The 27,913-nt window shown below is 42.8% G+C and overlaps 4 protein-coding genes across 7 annotated transcripts in view; 2 read left to right on the top strand and 2 right to left on the bottom strand.

The window, feature by feature from the left end:
• The window catches only part of cwc27 (CWC27 spliceosome associated cyclophilin), a 36,742-nt gene extending 32,400 nt beyond the window's left edge, over positions 1–4,342 (bottom strand). For all 3 annotated transcript variants that reach the window (XM_061798977.1, XM_061798975.1, XM_061798976.1), the window contains exons 1-10: positions 4,184–4,342; positions 3,997–4,093; positions 3,306–3,418; positions 2,976–3,119; positions 2,805–2,903; positions 2,597–2,700; positions 2,274–2,343; positions 2,097–2,176; positions 1,980–2,010; positions 1,787–1,908 (exon numbers count right to left, since the gene is read on the bottom strand). In XM_061798977.1, the coding sequence (XP_061654961.1) occupies positions 1,787–1,908; positions 1,980–2,010; positions 2,097–2,176; positions 2,274–2,343; positions 2,597–2,700; positions 2,805–2,903; positions 2,976–3,119; positions 3,306–3,418; positions 3,997–4,093; positions 4,184–4,225 (902 nt within the window). In that variant the 5' untranslated portion in view covers positions 4,226–4,342. The remainder of the gene's footprint in view (positions 1–1,786; positions 1,909–1,979; positions 2,011–2,096; positions 2,177–2,273; positions 2,344–2,596; positions 2,701–2,804; positions 2,904–2,975; positions 3,120–3,305; positions 3,419–3,996; positions 4,094–4,183) is intronic.
• Positions 4,343–4,631: 289 nt separating this feature from the next.
• Positions 4,632–11,828, top strand: ppwd1 (peptidylprolyl isomerase domain and WD repeat containing 1). Its single transcript, XM_061798974.1, has 11 exons — positions 4,632–4,800; positions 5,775–5,877; positions 5,966–6,069; positions 6,236–6,356; positions 7,396–7,843; positions 8,820–9,010; positions 9,085–9,274; positions 9,975–10,156; positions 10,228–10,309; positions 10,850–11,032; positions 11,621–11,828. Exons 1-11 carry the CDS (start codon positions 4,674–4,676, stop codon positions 11,762–11,764), a joined length of 1,875 nt encoding a protein of 624 aa, XP_061654958.1. The 5' UTR covers positions 4,632–4,673; the 3' UTR covers positions 11,765–11,828.
• A 473-nt stretch (positions 11,829–12,301) lies between these two features.
• trim23 (tripartite motif containing 23) lies at positions 12,302–20,255 on the bottom strand. 2 transcript variants are annotated; one of them, XM_061800384.1, is made up of 11 exons: positions 20,101–20,255; positions 18,925–19,087; positions 17,704–17,825; positions 17,181–17,459; positions 16,818–17,000; positions 16,505–16,720; positions 16,144–16,278; positions 15,644–15,773; positions 15,429–15,539; positions 14,406–14,530; positions 12,302–13,831 (listed from the first exon to the last, which is right to left on the bottom strand). In XM_061800384.1, the coding sequence occupies exons 1-11, from the start codon at positions 20,197–20,199 to the stop codon at positions 13,652–13,654; spliced, it is 1,743 nt and encodes a 580-aa protein (XP_061656368.1). In that variant the 5' UTR covers positions 20,200–20,255; the 3' UTR covers positions 12,302–13,651. The 2 variants fall into 2 exon arrangements, with proteins under 2 accessions (XP_061656368.1, XP_061656367.1); XM_061800383.1 differs by having other exon boundaries at positions 17,181–17,462.
• A 1,448-nt stretch (positions 20,256–21,703) lies between these two features.
• LOC133465100 (fructose-1,6-bisphosphatase 1-like) lies at positions 21,704–27,556 on the top strand. Its single transcript, XM_061747550.1, has 8 exons — positions 21,704–21,922; positions 23,319–23,481; positions 24,070–24,162; positions 25,248–25,388; positions 25,472–25,609; positions 25,745–25,864; positions 26,708–26,897; positions 27,394–27,556. The coding sequence occupies exons 1-7, from the start codon at positions 21,753–21,755 to the stop codon at positions 26,894–26,896; spliced, it is 1,014 nt and encodes a 337-aa protein (XP_061603534.1). The 5' UTR covers positions 21,704–21,752; the 3' UTR covers position 26,897; positions 27,394–27,556.
• The last annotated feature ends 357 nt before the right edge of the window (positions 27,557–27,913 follow it).

A 27,913-nucleotide genomic window follows, 5' to 3' on the forward strand; every position in this document is an offset into this window, starting at 1 on the left:
ACGGAATATTAACTGCGCTTCCTCCTGGGCACCGGGAATCCCGGATCTCATCGAAGCAGTTGACGGCGGCACAGGGGTAGGGATAGTGGGGGTGTCAGAGCCCCCCCCACCAAAAAAAATAATACAACAATGCCCCGTTTGTGCAAGACTAACAGCGTACCTTGCAGCCTGCTCTGTGATGCCCTGCCAAGACAAACCACTGTGTTGGGTTACAGTTCTTGTAGCAAAACAATCTGTGCTTGAGTTTAATAAACTACACTTGGCCTGGCCGTCAGTCAAGCGGGGGCGCACACACACGCAAGCACACACGGCTTATCCCATTAGCACTAATGAGAGGGGGCGGGTTCGATGATGCGTGCTGAGAAGGCTACCTGTTGACGAGAAGACCCCCACAGTCGCGCTCTCGCTCATCAAGTGGTTTTTACGCCGCCGATGCTTCGCCCATTAGCCACTTTTACGATCTTTGAGAAGCATTTCCTCTGGTTTGAAGCGAATGTAACATTCATACAGATACATCTCCATAAATTAAGAATCGTGTCAAAAGCGGAATTCAGTTAGGTAGCTCAAGTCAAAAAGTGAAACTCATATAGAGATGCAGTACACACACCCAGAGTGAAATACTTCATGATTTTTTTTTTTTTTTTTTTATACATATAATTCTGATGATTATAGCTTACAGCAAATGAAAATCTAAACTTCACTATCTCTAGAAAGTAAAATCATGAAAATGATTATTTCATGTTGAAATTAGGCAGGAATTTCCCAGGTGTTTTATGAATCTATATAAAGCATCAGTGCTGAAATAAATGGACTTTTCTACCATATTCAAATTTATTGAGGGAGAAGTACCAAGCGACGGCTTGTAACTTGAAAAACTTGCAAGTTCGGGAACTCGTAAGTGAAGGTATTACTGAATTTACATGAAATCTGGTTGTTGAAGTCAGAATTTTGCAAAAGCATATTTTCCCTCATTGTAGTCAAACTTCACTTTGGTAAATTCCTGGTTTATTCCCATAAATTCCTGTTAATTCCCATGGCGAGTTTCCAATTCCTGGAACTTTGCAACCCTAGTCCAGACGTTGTTGGGTTACAGTAACATCAATGCACCTTGAAAAGTAAAGAACCCATGATGCATTGCACCAGGATAAAAAAAAATAAAATCTTCATATGAATGAGTTGTGATGCGATAATAGCTTCAATATCAGAAGAGAAACACATTACATGAACATACTCAGCTTTAAAAGAAATCTTAATACAATGTATTTGTTTGTTCAATAATTATTACGGAAAGTACCACAGCGGACTTTTTGAGCCAGTATGTTGTAATTATGCCACATTAATGACGTAATTAACGGTACGCCCGAATAATGTGCCCCAAATATTTTCCATTTGACTGATAATAAACATCTCTACATACTCAGTAGGGAATGAGTGCATGATACCATATTAAAATCCATTAACAATTACTGTGGAACGTCAAATCTAAAATACTTTGTATGGAAAGCAAAATGTTTCGCATGGTGAAATTTAACTGGCGGCGTAAACCCACCCAGCAAAGTGGAGATCAACAGCGCCCCCAGCAGGGAGCTACCTTGCAGTACAAGCGTAACTCAAGGAGGGAAATGCTTGAGGGAAATTTTGTTTTGTTTTGTGAATATGGTTTGGTTAAACGTTTTGGTGTTTCAATATACAATGTTTAATTGTCACTTGTTTTACAGTGGACTTGGACTGGGAGTGAAAATGAAACAAGTGAGTTCTGTGTAAAATGCAGACGCGAGTGTAGTACCTGCGGCTGCTCTTCTTCCCCCGCTCCTCCTCGCCCTCGGGCTCGCTGGCTTTTCCGGCGCCTTTGTCCTTCTTCAGCTTGGCCCTGACCAGCTCGCTGGCCTTCTCGCCCACGCCGTCCTCCTGGAGGAACGCGACCGCACGTTTCCGTGATTTTTGATGAGCTTCCTCCGAGCTCTTCAAGCGTGACTTACCTCCGCTTCATCTCCAGACGTCTTCTCTCCTCTTGGAAAGGAGAAATTTGATGACACGTAAGAAGTCTTGTGTCATTGTGCCACTTACTACGCTCATGGCTATCAAGATTATATTACTTATCGACAGCTGGGACGGAGCTGAGTCTGGGATCGTCCTTCAGGAGGTCGTGGCTGCTTTTGCTCTTTCCTTTCAGGCTCTGGGGAAACGACAACAATAGCGGTAAAGCACTCTAAAACACGGAATGCTTTAAATTAAAATGTAGAAAAATAAAACGGTTAAACCCTGATCGCTACCTCACTAACTTGGTTGACCATCTCCTCGTCTTCTTCGGCCTCCTCGCCGAACGACAGGAGGCTGAAGTTCCTACAAAGATGGACAAATGCATACAGCGGTGCCCTGACTATCAAGTTTCATCCGTTCTGTAGCCAAACTTGTAACTCAAAACACTTGTATCTCAAATCATCTTTCCCCTTTGAAATGAATAAAAACACAAGAAAACCGAATCAAAAAAAATGGAAATAAACAAGTTTCGTAATGTAATTAAGCCAAAAGTCTCATACACAGACACGTTGCAGTCCTTTAAGAACCATATGAACCTTTACTAAACATGACTTACTTTGTGGCTTTTGACTGCGATTTCTTTCCTTCTTCTTTGTCTTTTTCCTTCTTGGCTTTCTTCGTTTCACGTGGCTCAATGTCGTCAAAAGGACAATGCAGCACCTAGAATTGTTTATTATAATTAAAAAATAAAAATAAAAAATGGCAAAAAAAAAATACAAATAAATAAAATGAGCCTCTCAATTTAAGGACGCCGAAGGTCTCACATCGGCAGTTCTTATCTTGTGGGGATTCAAAGGTCTTTCATTGCTGTCACATTCCACGTCCGCTAACCTGAGCATGTTATAGACCGTGTCTCCGGTCACCTGAAAGCAGCGTTTTTGATTGTGTCAGACGTGTGGACGCACCAACGGAGACAGCTCCATTTTCAGACTCACTTTGGCAAAAATAGTGTGCTTGTTGTTCAGCTCGTCGGCACGTCCCAAAGTGAAGAAGAACTGGCTGCCGTTGTCGTGCGTCCCGGCGTTGGCCATGGCGACCAAACCTCTCCGATTGAAGCGCAGTCTGGTGTGAAACTCATCCTGAATGCGGGAGCGGAGAGACAAATATTACGCTCTGTGCCAATTCACGATGTTCGGAAACAATAGGCGGCGGGATCCTTCCAGGTGGCAGAACGATCAGACTTTTGCAACCCGGAAGAACGTGACGTCATGGCCAAGTGTCTTATGCAAAGGCCTTCGTCGGTGACTTAATGGAAGCGTTCCAACCTTGAACGTCTTCCCATAGATGGACTCTCCTCCAGTCCCTGTACCAGTTGGATCTCCACCCTGAATGATGAATTCAGGCACCACCCTGTGGAATATTGTCCCATCGTAGTAACCTTTAGGACCCAATGAGAGTTAAGAAAAAAAAAAAAACATTATTCGAGCAACTGTGTCATTTTAATGACTTTAAACTAGGGATAGAAAAATTATCGGCTGAGCTAATTATCCTGGCCTGTTAACTTTATAAGAGATGCTGTCGACCCTGGGAACTCCCTGCACTTTTTTTTTTTTTTTTTTTGCTTTTGTTTAAACTTAAAACAACGAGAAGTGAAAGATAAACATCTCAGCTATATTGAAATTTTGGCAAACTTTATTTAACTGTATAACACTTTAAAGAGCTATTTACTTGCTTAAGTTTTCATTTAACTTCATAACACATGCTGCTTTTTGTTAGAATTTCAAAAGAAAAGATGTCGTTGTCTAGCAAATTTTGAAAAAAAGTGTTTAATAAACATAAGCTAAAAAAAAAGACATTGAAATGAAGTGATGAAATTTGTACGTAAGTATTTTCCCTTTCACTACAAATAAATATTGACTCCAAATATCGGCAATCGACCTCTTTGCGCTATCGGCCCTGAGGAAAATCTCATATCGGTCAATGTTGACATTAAACTGGCACCGTTTGACCATTCACCTTCCATGCACAGCTGCACGAAGTTCCGACATGCCCTCGGAGCTTCCTTGGACCACAGCTCGATGTCAATGTCACCAGCTGAGGTCTTTAACAAGACCTTGAACGAAGAGTGAAGCGAATGAGTCCAACATGTTCCCTTTTGATTGGAAAGGTTGGAGTTAAACGTGCCATAGTGGATTCCGCTCACCTTGCCGTTGGTGGGTGGTTCTTGAATGTATATATTGCTCATTCTCACGACAGATAATGTTGCACACTACGTTTTTAAGCTTTCCTTTATGCTTTTATTAAAAGGATACAGTTACTCCTTTTTCTGCCTGGTGCGACCGTATTGTTTACGTCCTTGTGTGAGGGGTGTTGCCAATATTGTTACAGTCATAATTCTTTATTCATCAAGCACTTGTATAAATGTCTGTTATTTGAGAGTTATAAACATATTTGTCTTGTATGCGTATTTCGGTATGCGTGTATTAGCGACGTATAAGTAACACACAAAAAAAGAATCTCTTAATTCCCCCTACAAGCGATGTGTTGGTTTGACCCATGTGCCCTGTGAAAATCATCCCTCTAAGAAACAGCGATAACAAAAATGGTTCCTGATATTTTCTCTCTTTTTTTTTTTTTTGCCATGAACGGAAGTACCGTAATTCCAGACGGGACAAAGCGGAAGCTCTTCGACAATGGCGGCAGCTGAAAATAATGCTGAACTGAAGCGAAAAGCAGATGAAACTCAGGGTGAAGACGGAGAAAATGAGGAATGGGTCGGGCCCATGCCGAGCGAGGCTGCGACGACCAAGAAAAGGAAAGGTTGGTGTCTTTTGTCAAACATTTAAGACTTTTACTACACTACGAACCCGAAATTACAAGTGCGGCGTCTTAGAAAATACCTCATCATGTCTGTACATCACACGATGCTAACAAATAAATCCCACAGGTGGGAGTAAGGCACAAATGGTCAATCTCATGTCTTAAACTTCAAGTTTCAATCAAGTCCCAAGTTACTGTGGCAAAAATCAAGCCAGTCATGCAGTTTTGCTCAGTCACAGATGTGCCAGAAAAATTCCAGGACTGCTGTCACAAAAGATGTACTTCGAACCCAAACTACAAGTTGTCCTCTTGATGATCAACCGCCAAGCATACGAGGAGATCCTGCGTTGTTCAGTGAGCGAGAAGAGCCGAGACAACCATGAATGGCAGCGCGCCAGCTCACAATGCCAGGAGCATCAGAAAGTTCCCGTCACGAATACGTGAACGACATCAAGACGGCCGTGACGGAGGAGCTGGCGAGGATCCCGGAAGAAATCCCTTCACGAGTCGCAGAGGCAGAGAAGGCTTGGAACGTTCGTGAGGCGAGAAGATCGATTTGTGTCACTGGTCCTGGAACTTTTCTGACACCTCTCATGTATTCACACATAAGCTAATTTGCACTCAATATCTGTACTTGTTTTAATTAGCACATTTTCACAATCACATTGTTTTTTTTTGTTTGTTTGTTTCCAAACCAATATCTGTATTGTCTACTGTTGTAGTCTGTTTTGTGCGCATAAAATAATTCTTTCAAAAAGACAACAATTGTTGCTATCCTAAAAATGCAGAAGACAATTAAAATCATGTCGTATAAAGGGTTTTTTTTGTGTTTTTTTGTGTTTATGTGTCATAATGACTTGACAGTAGTTCATGGGTAAAATGATCTGTCTTTTTTGCGAGGTCATGAGTGTGAGTATTTACAAAATGTTTACCCTTGTTTTGTTTTTTGGTGTGTGTTGAACTGTTTTCCCCAGTTCTGGAATATGAACGCGTCTACCTGGACAACTTGCCTTCAGCTGCCATGTATGAAAGGAGCTACATGCACAGAGACGTGATCACACACATTGTTTGCTCCAAGTAAGTTTCCCGGTATTAATTCTGTTCATAAATGTGTCCATCGAAGAATGCAAACAGGTCTTTATCTTTTTTTTTTTTTCTTCTTTAGGACAGACTTCATCATCACGGCCAGTCAAGATGGTCACGTCAAGTTCTGGAAGAAAAAGGAGGACGAGGGAATTGAGTTTGTCAAGCACTTTCGGGGTCATCTCGGTACGCTTTGATTTGAGCCTTTTGTCTGTATAGTGTTGCCAAGTTCCGGGAAGGTTTTATAGCTGGGAACTTTCAATAGGAATGAAGCGGAAGCCTCCAGTTTTTCAGCGTCTGCGACGCAAGCACAGATTACCTTCCGACTTGTTTGTGTGCTCTTTCCGCGCAGGCGTGATCGAGAGCATCGCGGTCAGCGCCGATGGCGCGCTCTTCTCTTCGGTCGGAGACGACCAGGCCATGAAAGTCTTTGACGTCGTGAACTTTGACATGATCAACATGCTCAAATTGGGGTGAGTGCACGGGGTGACTCGCGTAATGTCAGAGAAGAGGGAGTTAAGCAGTGCTTTTTCGTGTCATTGTTGCGGCCTAAAATGCCTGATTTTGTGGCCCAAAATTTGTGTGCTGCGATTTTTATTTTATTTAAAGACCTTTTGATGTGATGAAACTGCAGGCAATAGTGACAGTTGTAAACAAGTTGAAAATGTATTTAGTTCTAAAAGCAAAACAATGACATTTATATTATTGTAAGTAACTGTAGCATTATGCACACTAACATTTGAACATTAACACTGCGCTTAAATAGAGGGGGGAAAAAAACTGTACTTAAATAATGAGCTGATTAAAACGTATCACAAATAGTTGAAATAAAAATTGCTCCTCATTAAACATTTAAAAACAAAGGGTTCTTAAAATTTCAATGGAAATTGTGTTGTACTAAATGTTAAATACAACTGAACTGTACTTAGGCAGCAATTCTCTGACATGTTTTGATAATCGCTGATTTGGAACATTTATTTGCAAACCCCTTTCCCGATCATTTCCACCGCCTACAAGAACATCGGAACTTCATTTGAGGTGACGCTAATGTACTTTAAATGGTGGCAGGTGTGTGCTGACTCCCATTTAAGTTTCAATGTGATCGGTTAATTCTGAACACAAGTGTATACTTGTGCAACCACATTCTCTGTTGTTTAAATCCCCTGTGGAATAGATTTAAAAAAAAAAAATCGATTGTTTTTCAGGATATAGGTCACATTAATAGTGTCAAAGGTTTTGAAATGTGGTGGTGGTTTCATGTTTTTAATATCACAAAAACTTGACATCTGAACAGGGGGGGTGTAGACTTTTTATATCCACTGTAGGTTTTCAGGGTGGACTGCTATGACTGGTGCAACTCTCGGGAAGCTCCGGTGGTTGGTCCAAATTGTGGAAAAGTTGAAGCGGTCGGATGAAATTGCGAACTCGTGCGCAATTCGCATGGATGCGACCGAGACATCGCAAATTCCCAGAGAGCCGATTGAGACGTTCATGCATTGTTTGTCGTTGTAGCTTCCACCCTGGTCAGAGCGAGTGGATCTATAATCCCGGAGATGCCATTTCCACGGTGGCCTGCTCGGAAAAATCCACCGGGAAGATCTTTGTCTACGACGGCCGGGGAAGCGGCCAGCCCCTCCACGTCTTCGAGAAGATGCACTCCTCGCCGCTGTCGCAGATCCGCCTGAATGCCAAATTTCGAGTGGTCGTCTCTGCCGACAAAGCGGGAATGCTGGAGTACTGGACCGGCCTCCCCTCGGAATTCAAGTTCCCCAAACGCGTGCAGTGGGAATACAAGACGGACACGGATTTGTACGAGTTCGCCAAACACAAAACGTACCCCACCAGCCTGGTGTTCTCACCCGACGGGAAGAGAATGGCCACCATGGCGTCTGACCGTAAAGTCAGAATCTTCCGCTTTCTTACGGGGAAGCTAATGAGAGTGTTTGATGAATCCTTAACGGTAAGTCGTCACCCACGGTAAAATAGTTTAGGATTTTACTTTTTGTTTTTTAAAAGAAGTTAGTTTTAATGTAAATTCCTTTAAATGCCCTCATGCTGGCCTGCTTTTACATTCAGTCAGATTTGCATTTGTAAATTTTCAGGAATTTTCAAAGTTGGAAACTTTCCATGGGAATGAACGGGAATTTATGGAAATGACCCAGAATTTTACAAATTTGAAGATTAGCTCTTTATAGGGAATTTATATATAATTGGGGAAATTGGGGGATTTTATCATAATCCAGACTAAAACAACCAGATTTCTTGTAAGTATAGTAGTACCTTGATTGAGGATTACAACCAAATTCTGAGTTTTTCGAGTTTTTCCGGGGGTGGGATGATGAAGCAATTAAGGCACTGTAATGCGCTCGCATGTGGCCAAGGAGCGCAACTCAGCTTATGACGAAACTAAATGTTCCTATTTATCCTTAAATATCACTGGGTCTGGCTGAATCCTTGCATCTACAAAACCCTTCACTTCAGGAAAATAGGTCAATAATTTGTAAAAATAAATAAATAAAATATAATATGAAATTTACCAAATTTGGACATAGGCGGCTTCTGACCAACAATGATGATGTTACATTTCCATGAAAGTATCAGTGAATTATTCTCATTTGCTGACGCTAGGCCCTGACTTTTATAGGCACACACATTCAAAGTCACAGATTCTACAGTGTAGAACGTGACGACGGTGACTCCAAGTGAAGAAAAATAATACTTGTAACTCACATGGACATTTTGTATTGGTGTTGTTGTTTAATAATGCAAAATCCATAAACCATTAATTCATGGGATAAATTGGTAGAATTAATTGAGCTTAAAAATAACCGATAGATGCAGCCCTAGTTTTGTTTCACGCATCCTTCGCTGCTACCGTGGCTCGTTGGCACGTTCGTCACAAATGTTTCTTTACGTGCCTTTGCTTGCTGCGCCAGATGTTCACAGAGCTGCAGCAGATGAGGCAGCAGCTGCCCGACATGGAGTTCGGCCGGCGGATGGCGGTAGAGCGAGAGCTGGAGAAGGTAGACGGGATCCGTCTCACCAACATCATCTTCGACGAGACGGGGCATTTCGTCATGTATGGGACCATGCTGGGCATCAAGGTCATCAATGTAGAAACCAACAGGTGTGTGTTCAAGCGAAAGAAGAAGAAAAAAAAACCTAGCAGCCAATATCTGAAATGTTTTATTTTGCTCCCAGATGCGTGCGCATTCTCGGGAAGCTTGAGAACATCCGCGTGGTCCAGCTGAGTCTCTTCCAGGGTGTCGCAAAGGCAATGCAAGTGGCGCCGACCGTGGAAATGAAAGCCTCGGACAATCCTGCCTTGCAAAACGTGGAGCCGGACCCCACCGTCTTCTGCACCGCCTTCAAGAAGAACCGATTCTACATGGTGAGTCATGATGGATACATAATGTGGATGGGAAGATAGAGATACGCTGTTAGTCAGCCCTGTTAAAGTTTACTGTAAAACAAAAGTGAATTAAGCGTTGTCTTTTTAAACACCAAAATGTTCAACCAAACCGTATCATTTCGTTTAACAAACGTCTGCTAGCTTAATGCCAACATAATGCGAAACACCAGATACGGCTGAGGAAGTTAGCATAGATGTTACGGTAAATACAAACTTTCAACCAATTGCTGCTTTAACATACATGGAGCAGCAGCACATATAAACAAGGCAGAACAACAGTATACACCAGCATATATTGTCTCTGCTATGTGGGAACAACAAATATTTAGACAGCAAAATGTGATACTGTATTTCAGTACACTGAAGAGGCATCCTCTTGTTGCTGATAATTATGCCGTGTGTCTTCCAGTGAAGCTGAGTGCTGCCTGGCATGTTGCGGCACAGTGTGGTACTACACTGAAGGCTCGCAAGTTCGCTACTTTAAATTCGGACTTGCTTGTATACTGTAGAAACATCCTTAAAAAAGATCTCTTGCAAATCTCCGATATAGCAGGGTTGCGGTTGCGATGAGCCGTGACACAGAGAGCAAAAGCTGTTTCAAAGAAAGTACGGCCAACATTTCAAAATGGACCTGACACGAATGACAAGTGAGGTTTTCACATACATTCTGTCTTCAAAGTTCTCAAAGAGGGAACCCGAGGACACCAAAAGCGCCGACTCGGACAGAGACATCTTCAACGAGAAGCCCTCGAAGGAGGAGGTGATGGCGGCCACGCAGGCCGAGGGCCCCAAGAGAGTGTCGGACAGCGCCATCATCCACACCACCATGGGCGACATCCATATCAAGCTCTTCCCCGTGGAGTGGGTGAACGCCATTGATGCGTGCCCCAGATGTTACGACAAATTCTCACCTGTGCTCCTCCTCCTCATAGGTGCCCGAAAACGGTTGAGAACTTCTGCGTTCACAGCAGGAACGGCTATTACAACGGACACATCTTCCACAGAGTCATCAAGGTGTGTGCTGTCGGAAAGTACGTGGCGCTGTCGTAATGGCACACCTGGATCTGTAGCTGTATCACAAACAAGGACTTGCACCATGGGAGTACCTCAAGGCTCTGTTTTAGGATCACTGGTGTTTATACTATATATAAATGATCTCCCACCGATCCTTGAAGTCAATCTATATGCATGGGAAAGACTCCTCCTCCAACTGCGTGTCATGTGACCACTGATGGTCATCTGACTGGAGTGAGCAAAACTGTGGCTCATGCTAATGCAGCTACACAAACCGGACAGGAGGAAAAAAGCTCATTAAGGTCAGCAATGTGGAAGCATTTAGGCTATCCGGTTAAGAATAAAGATGGAAATCATCTTGTTGACAAGACCCAGAAAATATACTGTAACTGCTTCATAACTTAGATTATCTAGTCTACGCTTAGCTTTAAAAAGTTCAGACGACGGATAAGCTGCAGTTTGAAATACAATGTTCACTCTAAATGGATATGAAACTCACTCAAACTGGAGGTATCGAATAGTTTGGGCTCGTGTTTGCAGGGCTTCATGATCCAGACCGGAGACCCCACGGGCACCGGCATGGGCGGCGAGAGCATCTGGGGCACAGAGTTTGAGGACGAGTTCCACGCCACCCTGAGACACGATCGTCCCTATACCCTCAGCATGGCTAACGCGGGCCCCGCCTCCAACGGCTCGCAGTTCTTCATCACGGTGGTGCCCACGGTGAGTTAAACCAGCACTCCCCCAACTGATCATCAGTTTTATTTTGAAAATCAGGTACAGTAAATCCGCCTGTGACTTTGCACACGTCAAAGCGCTCGTCGTGGGCTCATGATACGGTCATGTTGGATCAGGCCGTGCTTTTTCCACCTTGAAAATATTTTCTGTTATCGCATTCTGAACTAAAAATAAGCACCCGTGCTTTTATCCCCGCACGTCTTGACTATAACAAACCCCCATCTATTAAAGTATTTTGGGGTCCCATTTTTCAGAGTAAATTATTAACATGGGCAATTACTGTGAAAAAATATTTGAGGGTATCAATTATGTACTCGTAGAGTTTTGCTATTAGAGTTACCTTTAAATGCCACTAGATTTTGCCAAAATATTACTTTTCTATTAGTCAGGGCTTTGACCTGCAGACATTAAAAAGCACACTGACCCAGTTTTGGCAGGCATTCCGTTAAGACGTCGTAGTTTTTTCTTGTAGTAACTGAATGTTTGTGACTATATTCAAATCAAGAAAATCACTTCGTGAGTTGTTTCTGTGAGAAGCGCTGTACATAGACTTTACTTACTTGTTCTCCGCAGCCTTGGCTGGACAACAAGCACACGGTGTTCGGAAGGTGCACCAAAGGCATGGAGGCCGTGCAGAGGATCTCCAACGCCAAAGTTCACCCCAAAACGGACAAACCGTACGAGGACATCAGCATCATCAACATCACTATCAAGTGATGTCTTCTTCATGTACAGTGTTTAAAAAAAGACAAAACTATTAAACAATGCTTTCCGTGTTTTACATGGTGTATATTATGACTGACCGTGTGTAAAAAAAAAAAAAAAAAAAAAAAGTATTTATCAAACCAATGACCAACCTGGTCAATCACTTCTCTTCTCAAGGTGTTTTGTTTTTTTAACATAACCTTTCAATCTTAAAATTTCAAAATAAATGCATTATGGTTTAAGAAAAAATAATGTACCTCAATATATATATTTTTTAAATATTGTGATTCATGTTTGGTTTCATTTCTTCTCAAACAAAAGACAAAACAACCAAAACGACACATCTCCCATCAAGTACCTGAGACATACAGGGGTGAAAAAGAGCTTACCACGTCTAATAATTTTTTTTAGTGGTTTGACTTATTCTTTAAGAAATTCCTTAAATATTAACACTGAAAATGTTCTTAAAATATTGATAATCCACTACTCATGTTCATATTTAATGGAGACTTTGAGTTACTGGGGAACAAAAAGTCACATGCAGACAAATATGGTCAATCAGTTTATTTTGACATCACAATACGAATAATTTACCCCGCTCCCCCCAAAAAAAGTCATCGAGTCAGATGGTAACAAAAGGTGTTGAGGTGTATTGTGCTTCTACGTTTTTGCAAACTATGCAGAAAAAGACATTTCATACTGACATTTTTTAACAAGTAGTAAAAACATTACATAGCAATGAATAAACTCAAAGGTTGTGTCTTTGCTGATGAGACAAAAAGTGTCAGTGGCAGGAGGGGTTTTACAAGTTCACATTACGAAGAGTTATTAGGGTTGTCGGACGTGTTCCCATGAGACCGTCGAGAGTTGTGACGTTAATACTGGAAGGAGACAGCAGAGAGTTTGTCCGCTGGACTACGACGAGGCAGCGGACAGCAAGTGCGTTTGCACAATTTTAAACGTGCAAAAAAAACAAAAACCCCACTATAAATACGTTCAGTAAACGTTGTTCAGTAACAGAGAGCACAACGTTCAGACCTAAAGTTAATAAAATTCACTTCCCCCGAGATTTAATATCAGCTGCTATTGCGTTCGTCACCGCATTTAGAATTGATTCCATAGCCTTGGGCCCCTGCTTAAGGTCCATGTACTAGTACGCTCTTTGTGATCACTAGTAAGCACACTGAATAACTGTCTTACTGGTAATCATTTTCCCCTTCTAGTGGCACTTTTGGCCTACTAGCCCATAATTAAACCTCAGTAGTACAATACTATGCTGTACAAGTAACACTACCAGGCCCCACTAATATGTATGTGTCACACACAAGTAACCTGGACCCTGCTAGTAGCGCCAGAATGTTGCGGGCTCTGGGACAGTTGTCCCTGCCTGAGACCTTTGACCTGGTATCGGTACTCGCCCATCCCTAGAATTTTTTTTATGACTGAGACTGTAGTGCTTGGACCTTTAAGCTAGATATCGTTAGCCTAATAGCATAGTTGCCCAAATCATATTAGAACATTTTTGGAAAACAAGGAGAAGAACACAATTTTTAGGAAGCACACTGGAGTTTTGGGGACTTGGTAACAGTAAGTTGAAAAAAAAACGACTTGAGAAATGATACTATTAGGCAAACGATATCAAGGATCAGCCGTTTGAGCGTTTATTTGATATACTGGATATGCCACTTTCCATACTGGACGAGTGTTGGTAATAATGCGTATGAAATTCAGCCTGCTTGTGGGGGTGGTTGGTGTGGGCTTTTTCAGTGACTCAACGTCGCCCCTCTGAGGAGCAGAGCGGTAGTACATGTCAGGGCTCTTCCAACGTGTACCTTCAAGTGTTCGTTCACAGATAAGCGCTCCCGAGTGTCATCAAACCAGCCGTGTCGGCGGTACATTCTAGGCCACGTCCAGGACGCCCGCGGCCACCAGCTGTCTGGACAGCCAATCCAGACCCTCGTGGAGGCCCATCCCGCTGCGGGCGTCGCAGCCCTGGATGTGCCAGCTCCTGCCGCAGCACAGCTTGTGCAGGCTCAGCAGCTCCGTCATCTCCTCCACGGACACGGCGCCAGGAACGTCCTGAGCAATTGTGGCAAAAAAGACGTGAGATGTTCTCAAATGGAGGCGTTCATTGTACTTTTTCAAAAATTCCTAAATAGCAATCGAGTGGTACCTTGAGACATGAGTTTCATTCGCACCGTGAAAACGTTCGTAACTCAAAACACTCAGATCCCAAATCATTTTTCCCCATTGAAAGGAAAGGGTTCTAACACCGCAACACCAATGCTATATGTTAGCCCGTCTATGGAGGATTGCATTGCTTGCTAGCATCACGCTAAACAGGCTAGGCAAAGCTATGTGGTTGTTTTAAATGCACGTAATTCTCATTTACTTTGACAGTAAACTTCAATGGGAATTGCAATAAAGAGCTTGAAGCCTCTTTTTTTTTGCAGAATTGTTCGCTGCCTGCCGAAGTGCTTCTTGTTCAAGTGAGTGAGTAAGGTGGAGTTGCCACCATACAGCAGCTATACAAAAAATAATCAAACGTAAATCAGCCAAACGACGGCTCATATTTCGGAAAAACTCGGGTCACGGCATCTCAAGGCACCGCTGTTTATAGTCTACTTTACTTTATCCTATGGCTGTCCAGTACCTGCTTGTTTGCAAAAATAAGGAGCAGGGCGTCTCTCAGCTCCTTCTCGGTCAGCAGCTTGGCCAGCTCGCTGTGCGCCTCCATCAGTCGGTCCCGGTGGCAGCTGTCAATCACAAACACCACCGCTGCGTGCAACACGGGAGGTGGAAAGGAACAGGAAAAGAGCTTTGGCACTTGTCATCCAGTATTTGTTCCAACTTAACTTTCTTATTGTGTCATTTAGTTCAACAATATTATTACAACATTGCTTAATATAGTCGCCCACACCCTGTGGTCATATTTTGCGAAGGCTAGGTCTTAAATTGGATCAAAGTGGGCTTCCATATCTTTAAAAGGCGTATAGTTCCAAAATTAAGGCTAAAAAAAAAAAAAACCCAAATCCTTAAAAGTCAACTGTAAACCTTCTCAACATATTCACCCACAGCGTGGTCGTATTTAGTGAAGGAGAGGTCTTTAATTAGATCAAAGTGGGCTTTAAAAAGATATTTAAAGTTTCTAAGGCCTTAATTTTGGAATATTAATTCAACTTGAGAAATCCTGCCCAAACAAATCTTACAATATTGTGATATAACATTCACCCACAACCTAAATTTGACCTAAATGGCCTTCAAAAGGTCTTAATTTTTGATTCCTTAACCCTGAAGAACCCTGATAAAATACATGTTCAGTGGTACCTCCATTTGACAGACTCTGATTTAATGGACACAAAATAGTGTTCAGTTGGACCTCAAAATCACCCATCTCATGCACCGGCAAGGTAAGCTTGGATAAACCTGAAAACTTCAAACATTTGAAAGCTTTTTTAAAAAATATTTATTTGCAATAATTTTGTACCGTACTGGGTATTTTTCGGCCACAAAAAAGGTGCTTCAATTTAACGCACATTCTGATTTAACGGACGATCCCTCCCCCGTATTAATCCGTTAAATCGAGGTTCCACTGTACAGAAAAATGTATGATCTAAATATGTTAGCGCTTAAAAAAAGCAAATATTACTGCTGCATAATAACATTAAAATGCTACCTTGAGTGTTTAGATAATAGTGTTTCCACAGCGGTCTTAGTTTATGTTTTCCTCCCACGTCCCAGATGGTGAATTTCAAGTTCTTATATTCCACTGTCTCCACGTTGAAACCTTGTTAAAAACAAAAACGAAACAAAAATACAAACACGAGCATCTGGAACATACTATAGTGGTGATTGAGCAATTATTTTTTGCTGTGTGTTCTTGAGCGGTACCGATAGTGGGAATGGGCTGCATGAACTCGTCCTGTTTGAGCTTGAAGAGGATGGTGGTTTTCCCAGCACCGTCCAGCCCCAGAGTCACCACGCGGATCTCCATCTTGGGGCCGATGTGGACCCGGTTGTCCTGAACGCGGAAAGCCGTTTGAGCATTTATGCCACAGCTTTTATATCCAGCTACTAGTATGCTCTTTGTCCCCACTAGTAAAACAATTCAGCACACTAGTAAAACTTACTAGTAAGACACAGTCTCTCTACGAGTTCTACTAGTGCGATGAATTGACTTACTAAGTGAGGGCAAACAGCATACTACTTCACTGCCATTGACGGCTATAGAAGTCAAATATCCATGTTAACTAGGAGGGAATGAGTGAAGCTCAGTATCAAAGATAGTAAATAACTACTCAAAGGGCTTTCCATAGGAACACAGACTTTGGATCCTGGTTTTGCGGACGGCTATGAATGTGTAACCGAGACTCGTGGAGGAGCAAGTGTACCTTGGTGAAGGTGACCGGGAGGCCCGCGTCCAGCTGGATGTGGTCGGCCAACTCGGTGAACTGATGCTGCTGCTTCTGAAGAGTCTCCAGTAGACAGTTGATCTCCTGCTTGGCCAGCACCACTCTGCAGTCGTCCTACAAGGCAAGTTCATTTGTATTGCGCCATTGAAAAGTATGCAAGACATTTTACAGAGACAAAGAAATGATATTTAAAAAAAATAATAATAATAATTAAAAAAAAAAAAAAAACGATGAATGAAGCTGAGACTGTTATTTTCAGCCCCCCCCCCCCCTTATATATATATATATATATATATATATATATATATGATAATTTTGACTTCAAATTCCCACGTCCCACCTGCTGAAGCGTCTTCTCGCAGTGCAAGCAGGCGGTGGACACCTGGGACAGCAGGATGGTCATGTCCTCCTGCTGCTGCCTCAGCCAGATGAGCCTCTCGCGGACGTGCGCGTCCACCACGCTCAGCGCCATCTCCTCCTGACGACACAGCGTCTCGTGCAGGTCGGCGAAGTACGCGCGCACGCAGGAGCGAGCACTCTCCGCCGTGCCGGGCACCTGGGCGAGACGCAGACGGACACGAATCAAGAGTGTGGTCGCTTCGCCCACTGGCCAAATAACAACAAATCGCGTTCGTAAACGCCAGCGGCCTCACGTGTTCCGTGTGCGCCATGCTGACGCCGTCCTCCACGATCTGCTCGCCGCCCTCGATCTGCTGCACGATGCCCACCAGCTTCCTGGAGTACTCCGACACTTCCTCGGTGAACGTGCGGATGCAGTGCGCCATGTCCAGGATGGATGCCCGGATCTGGTTGGCCTCTGACTCCAGGACCGCGTGCTGAAGAACAGGAACATAACAAACATGTTGTGTTTTGCTGTGATGGCATGATGCCAACTCGGCACTCCACAAAACGCAGAAGATGAAAATTGAAAGCTTCCAACATGTAAAAATGGAATGGAACGCTCAGGCTTCATTAATGACGAACCTCCACCTAGTGCGTGAGCGGCATAAACTGACCTTGTGTCCCTGGTGCTTGCCGTACTCCTTGCACACGCAGCACATGAGCGGGCCCGGCTGGCACGCCTCCTCCAGGCACACGAACTCGATGGCGTGCACCTGGTGCTGCGGGCACAGCGTCTTCTCGTGCGGCTTGTCGGCCAGCGGCACGCGCCGGTGCTTGGCCAGCGTGCGGGTGGAGTGCGTGAGCTGCGAGCACTCGGCGCACAGGTGGGTTGCGCACACCGTGCAGTACATGGTCGCCGTGTGGCTCTCGTCCTCGTCGCAGCGGATGACGCACTGCTATCGATATACAAAATATCACATTTTGGTGGGTGGCACTTTCATAAAAGTGACTCTGATTCTTCCTCCACCAAAATTATTTTAAAGTAAGTATCCGACGACCCAAATACCCGAAAGCTGACTTTTTTGACAAGGGGAAAAATCGTCTGGCTTGTTCCTGTCTACTCCCTCATTGCAAGTTTCCAAGAATTCAAAAATGGTTGCGAGAGGAAGCCGCGCAGTCAGATCGCATTCGTCTCACCTCGCCCGTTCCCTTTTGAGCGTCCTCCGCCATTCCCGACTGGTTGGTGGCGCCGTTCTGCAGTCGCTCCAGGAGCTCCAGCAGGGCAAAGTTCTTCTTCAGACCCCACACTCCAGAGTCACCTGGGTGGAGAGATGAACAGCGTAGCGCCTTTTACACCAAGCAGTCTGTTTCAGTTCATTTCTGTACACTTTTTAGGGCGTCTCAATTGGTAAGGGTCCTGAAATAGCCAACGCGAACATCACGCTTTTCGGTACCGTTGGGTACCCTTACGGAGGTATTATGGACAAGCTTCTTTGTAATATGTCACGTTTATATTCCACAAAGTGGTGAATTAAACACCGTCTCGCTGCTATGATGTCACACTAGCCGCAAAATCTATACAGTGGTGCCTTGACTTTTGAGTCGATAAAATGTTTGAAGGAAAAGAGCACTTCACAGTATTGTCCTCTATAAAAACAGTGCAATAACATGCTTTTTTAAAATAGTATGTAAAGAATTAAACAGTTTGTGAATCCTGATTTCATGCACTGATTGTGTAGCTCCTTCTAGTGTGCGCGCCTTGGCCACAAGGGGGCAGTAGAATACAAGTACAGGTGTGTGTATATATATATATATATATATATATATATATATATATATATATATATATATATAATTTTTGTTTGTTGTTTTTTTTTAATTTTATTTATTTATTTATTTATTTTTATTTTGGGGGGCAGGGAATCAACCCTGAAAATGGATGATGTTAGTTTATCCACAGTCAAGAATGTTTTGGGTTTAAAAAAATAAAATAAAAACCTAAAATATCTTTTTCACCCAATGTAATTATAAAGGGCATCAATTATTGGCGAATTTTCACTATTTGCGGTGTGGCCTGGTCCCTATGCCCCGCGGATAGTGGGGGTCCACTGTATATGCCTGTGAGTATTGTTATATTGTCTGTCTACATGTTACTGCACCGTTTGTGTTCAAATATCTGTTGCTTAAAGGGTAATAACATCGCAGCATTAATGCTAGTTTCCTTAGCTTGTCTATGGCGGTTTGCATAGTGTGTTAGCACTAAGCTAGTACACTTTTGTCAGATAAAGTTATGCGGTATTTATTTATTTATTATTTTGTATCTCGAAAAACTCGTTAGTCTGGTCATTTGTAAGTCGAGGTGCCACTGCATTAGCTTTATCGCGAGATCGGAAGGGGGCATCCGGGCGGCTCGCTCACCCAGCTCCGTCACCTGCCGGTCGAAGGGGCAGCGGACGGCCCGGCCGTGCAGGGGCAGCCGGGTGAGGCAGTCGTGGCACACGGTGTGCCCGCACAGCAGCAGGCGGGGCACCTTGTCGCCTTGGAGGGAGAAGACGTCCTCGCACACGCCGCACTCCAGCACCTGTGAGTCAACACACACAATATTACCGCCGCGCTTGGCCGGACCACCCGTGCGTGTGCACACAAGTTGCCCCTGCAAACCACATCGCACACGCACGATGACTCATAACAATGTATAATTATTCTTTTAAAAAGGGATTTATAAGAGGAAGTTGTGTACACATCAGCACACACACACACAATCAGCCCAAGGCTAGACAAACTAAGCACATGCTTAGGGTCCCGAAGTGAATATGGGACCCCCGAGACCAAATAATAGCTTTTTTTTTTTTTTTAAGAAAATGTATACTTATATTACATTTCCCATGACCATCTTCATTAGTACAAAATAAAATACAAAGTAATTGTTCACTGATCTAATGTTTGAGCTACTACTAGAAATTGTTTGAGGTACTTTATAAATGACTGCTTTTCCATTAGGCACGGCTTTGGCCCGAGCACAGAAAAAAACAAAAACGGTGAATAGGTAGGTTTTATCAGCAAAAAAAAAAAAAAAAAAAAAACAATCCCGAACCGCAAATATGAAGGGGGTTGACTGTAAACCGTCGGCAATGAATGAATAGAATTTCATGACACACACACACATATATATATATGTGTATATATATATATATATATATATATATATATATATGTTATGTTTGTAAATGTAGGTCAGTGCTTCTGATACAAGGCACCGCTATAATCAACATTACTGGCACAAATACAGAATGGAGCCGTGGGCCTGCTCTGCGCGCGCACGCACGCACACGCAAATGTGACCCTCAAGCGCATACAGAACGCCAACTAGCGATAGTTTAAAATTGTAATTGATATGAAAATGCTGCACAAGTGTCATATTTCGACGTTATTTGTAGCGAGATGTCATCCAAATGGGGACTAATTGACGTCTATGCGGCGTTCGGTCGCCACGAAGGCATACGCTGCCTCTCGAAGGGTCGCCGTAAAAAAAAAAAAAAGGTCCAAACAACACTTCTGTTCCTGTTGTAGTTGTAATTTAGAAATCTCCCCGACCTTGACTGTGCCTCCGTTGGCCGCCCGGCCGTGTCGAGCGCACGGCTCCATGGTCGTCAGGGCGCCCTGCTTGTTTATTCCTGCGGTAAAGGCGGCCATTGCGGGACACAGCTGCGCTGAGCACACTGAGCATGCGCGGAACACAGCGGTGCAGAGCACACTGAGCATGCGCGGGACACACGGAAAACCTTCACCACACTTCCGGGTTTGCCTGACGTCAACGTAAACAACAACGAAAAACTTCATTTTGTAATATTATGACGTCTTCTTATTATTACTTTTTCCTGTATCAAAACTCTTGCTTTGACTGCTTTTTCACATATATGCTATTCAACACCAAAAGTCTTTATTATCATTCAACATCAGTCAGTAGTTACTTCCACATTTCTCAAAAATTCAAATCCCATTCAACTGAATGAGACATTCAATAAAAAAGGTCCATATCATTCCATATTCCAAATATTTAGCGCATTCAGAATTGGGCCCTATTTTTCAACATCCCAAGAATACCCACTTTTCCAAAATTCCACATTTTCTCCACAATAAAATTCCCATACAAAAACACATTACACATTATTTCCTCCTGCCTCCGCATTTCTTCACCGATTCAAACCATTCCAACTTCAAAATGTTTAGCTCATTCAAAATATCATGTAAACTATTCACATTCCTAAAATGGATGGCAAAAAAAATAAAATAAATCAAGGTCACAAAGAACAAAGATGGCATAAAATCACATCATTTATCATTAACCAGAAAGAAAAAGCAATGAGCGCCATCAATGACTACTATCACTCATGGCTGAAGCCTGCTAGGGTTCAAAGTTCAACTCCAGCGTCTTGTTGTGAAACATAACACATCTGACCTCTAGTCGGGTGACCCGGGCGGACACCCTCGGTGATTCCGTCACAGGCGAGCAAAAACCAGACTTAATTTTATTTTTACCTTGAAAATGCTTTTATTCAATTATCAAGATCCACTATGTCATAAAAGTGAGTACACCCCTCACATTTGTGTAAATATTGTATTATATCTAGTCATGGGACAACACTGAATAACTGACACTTTGCTACAATATAGTCAGAGTGTATCTTGTGTAAATGTACATTTACGTTGCCCTCAAAATAACCCAACATTACATACTGCCATTAACTATTAAACCGCTGGCAACAAAAGTGAGTACACCTCGAAGTGCAACTGTCCAAATTGGGCGCCAAGTTTCAACTGACAGGAAAATGTAAAATTCTACAGTGCAGTTGTTAAGCGAATAAATACACAAGGCACTGTCTGAAAGCATGAAGCATTTGTGTAGGGGGCGACAAGGGGATTTTTTTCGCTAAAATACTCGCATTCCTTTTTGTTATATTTTTCAATTAGTCTGGAACCATAGAGTAGAGTAATATTTGTAGAATTAGTGAAAAGTGGGATGTGTAATATTATTCCTTGTGATATATGATAACATATTGAACACCTCAAAGGTAGAAAATGTTCATTATCTTTTGAACTTTGCCCATGCAAACGCGCAATCACTGGTGATTGGCTCGCATGCTCTCACACCCCCCAAATGCCCCCCCACCCCCTCCGTTGTCGCTCGGCTCTCTAGTGCACCTTTAACCGCGGCTCCACTTCGCACGAGGCACCTGACGGCGAAAATGTCCGAGAAGGGAGCCTTCGACACCAACGTGCTGACCCTCACCAGGTTCGTCCTGGAGGAGGGCCGGAAGGCCCACGGAACCGGCGAGCTCACCAACCTGCTCAACTCCATCTGCACGGCCGTCAAAGCCATCTCCACCGCCGTCAGGAAGGCCGGCATCGCCAACCTGTGAGAAGATTCTTCTTCTTTTCTTTGTCCTCCCCTCAGTTCCTTACCTGAAGGCTTCTCTGTCGACGCTGATGTGGAAAGCCGTTTGACCATTCATTCCATATCCTTGACATCCATCTTAAGATTCAAGGACTAGTATGAACTTTGTCCTCACTGTTAGGACGGTTCAGCGCACTAGTGGAACAACTTTGTCTCACAAGTAGCATTGTTTTTTTTCACTACTAGTGCCGCTTTTGGCTTACTAGTACGGCCTTAAGACAAATACGATTTATATCCTTGATATTGAATAAATGCTGAAATGACTTTCCATAAGGAATTGATTCAATATCCAGCCTAAGGTCCGTGTACTAGTATCCTCTTTGTGCTCATAGTAAGACAACTTTGGCATACTAGTAGTACGACAACCTCATCTTACTTGAGAAGCGCTAGATGTTAACAGGTAGAATTTTACAGTGTCACTTGTAGTACTAGTAACACAGAATTGTCAACTGGTGCATGGTTTTCGCTTCACTAGTAAATTGGACTTGTCTTACTAGTATGCCATAGCTGTCTTACTTGTGAGGACAATGACTTTACTAGTACATGAAGCTCAAACTGGATATCAAGGATACCAGATAAATCCTTAAACTGCTTTGACATCCTTGATATCGAGCTTAACGTCTGTGTACTAGTGCATGCTGTGTCCTCACTAGCATGACAACTTTGGCATACTAGTAGGACACCTATATGCTACTAGTGAGGCAAAACTGTGCACGAGTTGACATCTGACATAAAAGTTGACATAATGTGTACAGTACTACTGTGTATTACTCTATGTTCAAGAGTTTAAACAGTTTTAAAAAGTATAGGAAGTGTTTGTAAGTGTATGGTAGCAGTTAATAGGGAAGATTAATGAGAGTCTGGGAAAGGTTAAAAATAATTAAAATATGTATAAATATAAAAGATTATATAAATAATTGAAACAATATGTGACGCTACTTTGTGGATTTCACCTATTGCGAAGGTGGCCCGCTATAAACGAAGGATTTTTGTATCTTCGCATTTTGGATAACAACAAACAACTCACAGCATTTGGACATACAGTACATGCTGTCCATTGGACAGTTTTGAGTGTTAAACATTACTTAGTATTCCTCAAAAGTCCCAGTAAACCTAAACTCTTTCCTTAAAGTGCACAAAATAAGTTCGAGTAACACTCTCAAAAAGTGGCAATTAGTTTGCACGCACAAGCAGCATTTTGTACTTCAACCGAGGCAAAGGTACACGCTGGTTGGGGGGGCTGGGGGATTTTTGTTGTTGTTTTTTTTTGGCATTTCGGAGCCCTTTATCAGTGTCAACAGACTCACAGTGGCGAGTTTAGTCAAATCAAAGGTCCTTCTCCTCCTTCTCTGGGCAGGTACGGTATCGCCGGCAGCACCAACGTGACGGGAGACCAGGTGAAAAAACTGGATGTCCTGTCCAACGACATGGTCATCAACATGATCAAGTCGTCCTTCACCTCCTGCGTGCTGGTGTCCGAAGAAGATGAGCACGCCATCGTCGTGGAGTCGGACAAGAGCGTAAGAGAGCCAATGTGCCCTCTATATGGACTTCAGTGGGGTCTTACCCGACTTAATCCACCTTTTAATAGCACCGCTATCACGGCAAAATTAGAGAAACCATCAATATTACACAAAAACTCAATATAATCGCACACAACTGTGCCACGTACGTCATTAAGAGCGCTTCACAATCAACATAGAGCTAATAAAATGACATAAAATATACAAAATATAAATAATTGACATCATACTCAGCAGAAATGCTTGATTATTAAATGTATTCATCTGTCCAGATTACTACAGAAGTCTCATTGCTAATATAGTTTAAGTTAAATGAGCCAGCACTCCTGATTCTGAAGGACCTGGGCAGATTACAAACAAAAAAAAAAATTCAACATCCACATTTACATACTGGAAGCAGTGTAACTAAGAGAAATGCTGCCAAATGATGACAACTGACTGTTAGCAATAAATGAATACAATTTAATGGAACAAACGTTGTAAATGTAGGTCAGTTCTTCTGACCGTGTTCATGTCAGCAGAGAAGGCCTTGCACTGGTGACTCCAATGGCAGCGTTGATGATGTAAGAAATTGTTCCCATTTAGGGAAAATACATCGTCTGCTTTGACCCGCTGGACGGTTCCTCAAACATCGACTGTCTCGTCTCCATCGGTACCATCTTTGGCATCTACAAGAAGGTGAGTGTGGAGATAAAATGTTATTTGCATATTCTTGGGGGAATCGCAATCAACAGTGAAAAGAGTTGAGATGGTCATGCAGGTACTAAGCATAAGGAACAGAAGTCAATTTCATAATTTGGTATCAGCAATTGTTATGAGATACTCAAATTTGACCCGTATCATCCTATACGTGCATGGAAAATTAATTTTATGTAATGGAAAATTACTTTTATGTACCGTAATTTATTGTGTATAATATGCACCCATGTATAATACGCATCCCCAAAGTTGACCTAAAAATTCTGGAAAAGCCTTCTACCTATGGATAATGCATTTTTGCAATGCGTGATTTTGCCTCTACCCATATGATCAAAACATGAAGTATTAATTCTATTTTGTTAGTTTTTTCAAATAATTATTTTGAAGTTTAGCACTTTATTTGAACACGTAATACATTCTTTTTATTTACTTGCTCTTATTTTGAAAGTTCACAGACCTACTTTTACAACGTATTTAGTAAATGAGAAAACACACAGTTGTGCTCATATGTTTGAGTACATAGGCAGAATTTGTCAGATGTGTACAATTCTTTAAAGAACACATGAAGGGCCAGACGAAACACATTTAATTTTATTTTAATGGGATTCTAATTAATCTGTCAAGCGTTTCAGAAAAGCATTATCATTAAACAAAACATAACCATGAAGAAATTAATGATGGTTGTTGTTCAGTCATCATTCACGTTAAAAAAACAACAACAATATTTCACAAATTCTTCCAGGGTATGTAAACCTATAAGCACAACTGTACATATATGCAGTCATACGTCATATTGGAATGAAAGTGTAGGCTCCACCTTTTTCATAACCTCTTGGTGGCAGTGGCATATTGGAATGAAAGTGTACAGGTTTTTCACAACCTCTAGATGGCGGCATACATTTATAAAATGTGAAAGTTATTTTCATTTTCCCCCATACCTATGTATAATGCACACTATTGATGTTTGACGATTTTTGGGGGAAACAAAGAGCGCATTATACACGAGAAATTACGGTAAGTGTCAATGCAGGAACCGTCGATAAAAATGCCGTTGTGCCCCCTAGACCACAGAGGGCGAGCCCAGCGAGAAAGACGCCCTGCAGCCGGGGAGGAACCTCGTAGCGGCCGGTTACGCTCTGTACGGCAGCGCCACCATGATGGTCCTGTCCACCGGACAAGGGGTCAACTGCTTCATGCTCGACCCCGTAAGGCCGAGACTTGCCCAATTGTGACCGCGATGTTTCCTCGTGGTGAAAAAAAACCTCACCGATTTCAATTGCTCCCCCAGGCCATCGGGGAGTTCATCGTGGTGGATCGAGACGTGAAGATCAAGAAAAAGGGGAAAATCTACAGCTTGAATGAAGGATACGCGCAGCATTTTTACCCCGAAGTGACGGAATATGTACAGAAGAAGAAATTCCCTGAGGTCAAAAGATTAATTCATTAAAACAATGAAAAGTAAATGTAATAATCATATAATCACCTTCGACAGTCGCTTGTTTCTTGAGTTCAGTTGTGCAGCGGTGTGATGGTAATGACGCTGAGTACGCTGTGTTTCCAGGACGGCTCTGCTCCGTACGGCAGCCGCTACGTGGGCTCCATGGTCGCTGACGTCCATCGCACGCTGGTCTACGGCGGCATCTTTTTGTATCCCGCCAATGTAAAGAGTCCAAAAGGGAAGGTGAGAATGTGACTCAGTATTAAAACACACTTGTTAAAGTATTCCTTAGCACCTATTTTGACTCTCTCAAGCTCAAAAAATGGGAGATTCAGCATCAAAATGTTCAATCAAGCCATTAAATGTTGTCCAATAAAAGTCCGCTAGCTTATTGCTAACATATGATGCGAAAGGCCGTAGATGCGCTAATGGAAATTAGCATCGATGTTACGGTAATTATAAACCTTCAAAAAACCGCTGCCTTAGCACACACGGAGCAACAACAATGACAGCAACAACGACTATTTCTGGAGATTAGCAAATGATGGACAGCGATATAGGGGAAACACTGTAATATTGTCACGACACTGTCACATGACTTCAACAGAGCGGTTTGGCATTCAAAAATGTGCATATTCCTCTGTTACTTGCTGAAAAGCCCACCTATTAACTGTTTTTGTGCGCAGGCAATAAAAGTATTACTTTGCTGCCATCTTGTGGCCTCTTATTGCTAATCTTGAAGTGAGATGAGGAGCTTCATGTCGTGCTATAGCCAATTACAACTCTTATCCAGGTCATTCCATTCTCAGGGCATTGAATCGATCACAACTGGACTGTTGTGGGCGTCTTAGGAGATGTTTCACCTCCCATCCGAGCAGGCTTCATTAGTTCGTGCAACAAGGATTAGTTAGGGTTGACTAATCTGGTTAAAAACCTTTTGGGGAGGGGTGTCAATTGCTCGCGGAGTTTTAGGGCTTCACTTTAATGTCACTGTATCGTAAATCCACTGTAACGTTACTGGAGCATTTTAACACCTCTGTAAAGTGACCAGTGTACCAATTCTTGCGGCGCGTCCGTTTCTCTCAGTTGCGGCTCCTGTACGAGTGCAACCCCATGGCGTTCATCATGGAGCAGGCGGGCGGCATGGCCACCACGGGCGCCGGCAACGTTCTGGACATCCAGCCCACCAACATCCACCAGAGGGTCCCTGTGGTGCTGGGCTCGCCTGACGACGTGCAGGAGTACATTGCCATCTACAAGAAGCATCACAAATGAGGTGAGGCGTAAAAAGCAGAGGTGGGGAGGGAAGGGGCCCTCGAGTCACATGACTTGACTCCAGTCAGATTTGTGGGGTTCATAATGAGGCTTTATTGAGAATAAATAAGCTGTCTCAGCTCATCGGTACGGCACTAATATTAGTTGTTCTGCTCAGAGGATAAAAATATATGACTGTTAGTACTGTTATATTGTCTGTTTACATGTTGCTGCACAGTTTTGTGTTCAGTCTGCTTTTAAAGGGTTAAAGCACTGCAACATATGTGCTAATTAGAGATAGCACTAAGCTAGCCGCCTGAACGGCTAAGCTATGTGCTTGCTTTAAATAGACAAGGTGTAATTCTCTTTGAAGCCACTTTTTTTGATGAATTGAAATTTGCCACATTTCTGCGTATCGTGAAGCGTGTTGAATGCTATTCGCCGAACGAAAAGTCATCTGTGAAACCCAACAATGCTCTGTGATGTGGATGTTTTTTTTTTTTTTTTTTTCATTTTAGATCAAACACTCTTCAGCTCATTCCCTCGACCGCACTGAAACCGCAACCCCGACAACCGCCGGGGACACGCAAATTCCGACGATCTTCTCATTTGCATCTCTTATTGCGACTAGACCTCCATTTGTTTAGAAAAAAAATTGACAAATAAAAGTTTATCACACAACTCTGTGTTTTCGCCATTCTTTAATCGGAACTCGTAAATGTGAATCTCCAAACTTTTTTTCTTCCCTCGTCCACATCAGTTCTGAAAAAAAAATAAAAGTCTCTCTGAGCCTGAGACATTGAATTGAGGTTTTGAAATAACATCACAGGCCGTCACTGGCGGCGGCTCTCTTTTGGAAACTTGGCAGGCGAAAGCAGAAAGTTTTCCCTCTTGGTGGAATTTTTACCGCCTGCTTCAAACTTGGCAGCTGAGCGCTTGTGGACGTGTGAAGTGCGCTTGAGTCATCCGGGAACAGGGCTAACAGATGTTTGCTACACAATGTTCTTTTATATGCAGTGGTGGGAAGTAACAAAGTAG

The sequence above is a fragment of the Phyllopteryx taeniolatus genome, chromosome 15 (genome assembly GCF_024500385.1).
Source record: "Phyllopteryx taeniolatus isolate TA_2022b chromosome 15, UOR_Ptae_1.2, whole genome shotgun sequence".
Lineage (NCBI taxonomy): Eukaryota > Metazoa > Chordata > Actinopteri > Syngnathiformes > Syngnathidae > Phyllopteryx > Phyllopteryx taeniolatus.

Coding starts and splice junctions, on each gene's coding strand:
- LOC133465100 (XM_061747550.1), top strand. CDS start 21,753: ATGTCCGAGAAGGGAGCCTTCGACACCAACGTGCTGACCCTCACCAGG. Junction 24,163..25,247: donor TCTTTGGCATCTACAAGAAG/GTGAGTGTGGAG, acceptor TGTGCCCCCTAG/ACCACAGAGGGCGAGCCCAG. Junction 25,389..25,471: donor ACTGCTTCATGCTCGACCCC/GTAAGGCCGAGA, acceptor TTGCTCCCCCAG/GCCATCGGGGAGTTCATCGT.
- ppwd1 (XM_061798974.1), top strand. CDS start 4,674: ATGGCGGCAGCTGAAAATAATGCTGAACTGAAGCGAAAAGCAGATGAA. Junction 7,844..8,819: donor TGTTTGATGAATCCTTAACG/GTAAGTCGTCAC, acceptor TTGCTGCGCCAG/ATGTTCACAGAGCTGCAGCA. Junction 10,310..10,849: donor TCTTCCACAGAGTCATCAAG/GTGTGTGCTGTC, acceptor TCGTGTTTGCAG/GGCTTCATGATCCAGACCGG.
- trim23 (XM_061800383.1), bottom strand. CDS start 20,199: ATGGCCGCCTTTACCGCAGGAATAAACAAGCAGGGCGCCCTGACGACC. Junction 19,088..20,100: donor CCAACGGAGGCACAGTCAAG/GTCGGGGAGATT, acceptor GTTGACTCACAG/GTGCTGGAGTGCGGCGTGTG. Junction 13,832..14,405: donor TTATTTTTGCAAACAAGCAG/GTACTGGACAGC, acceptor ACAATTGCTCAG/GACGTTCCTGGCGCCGTGTC.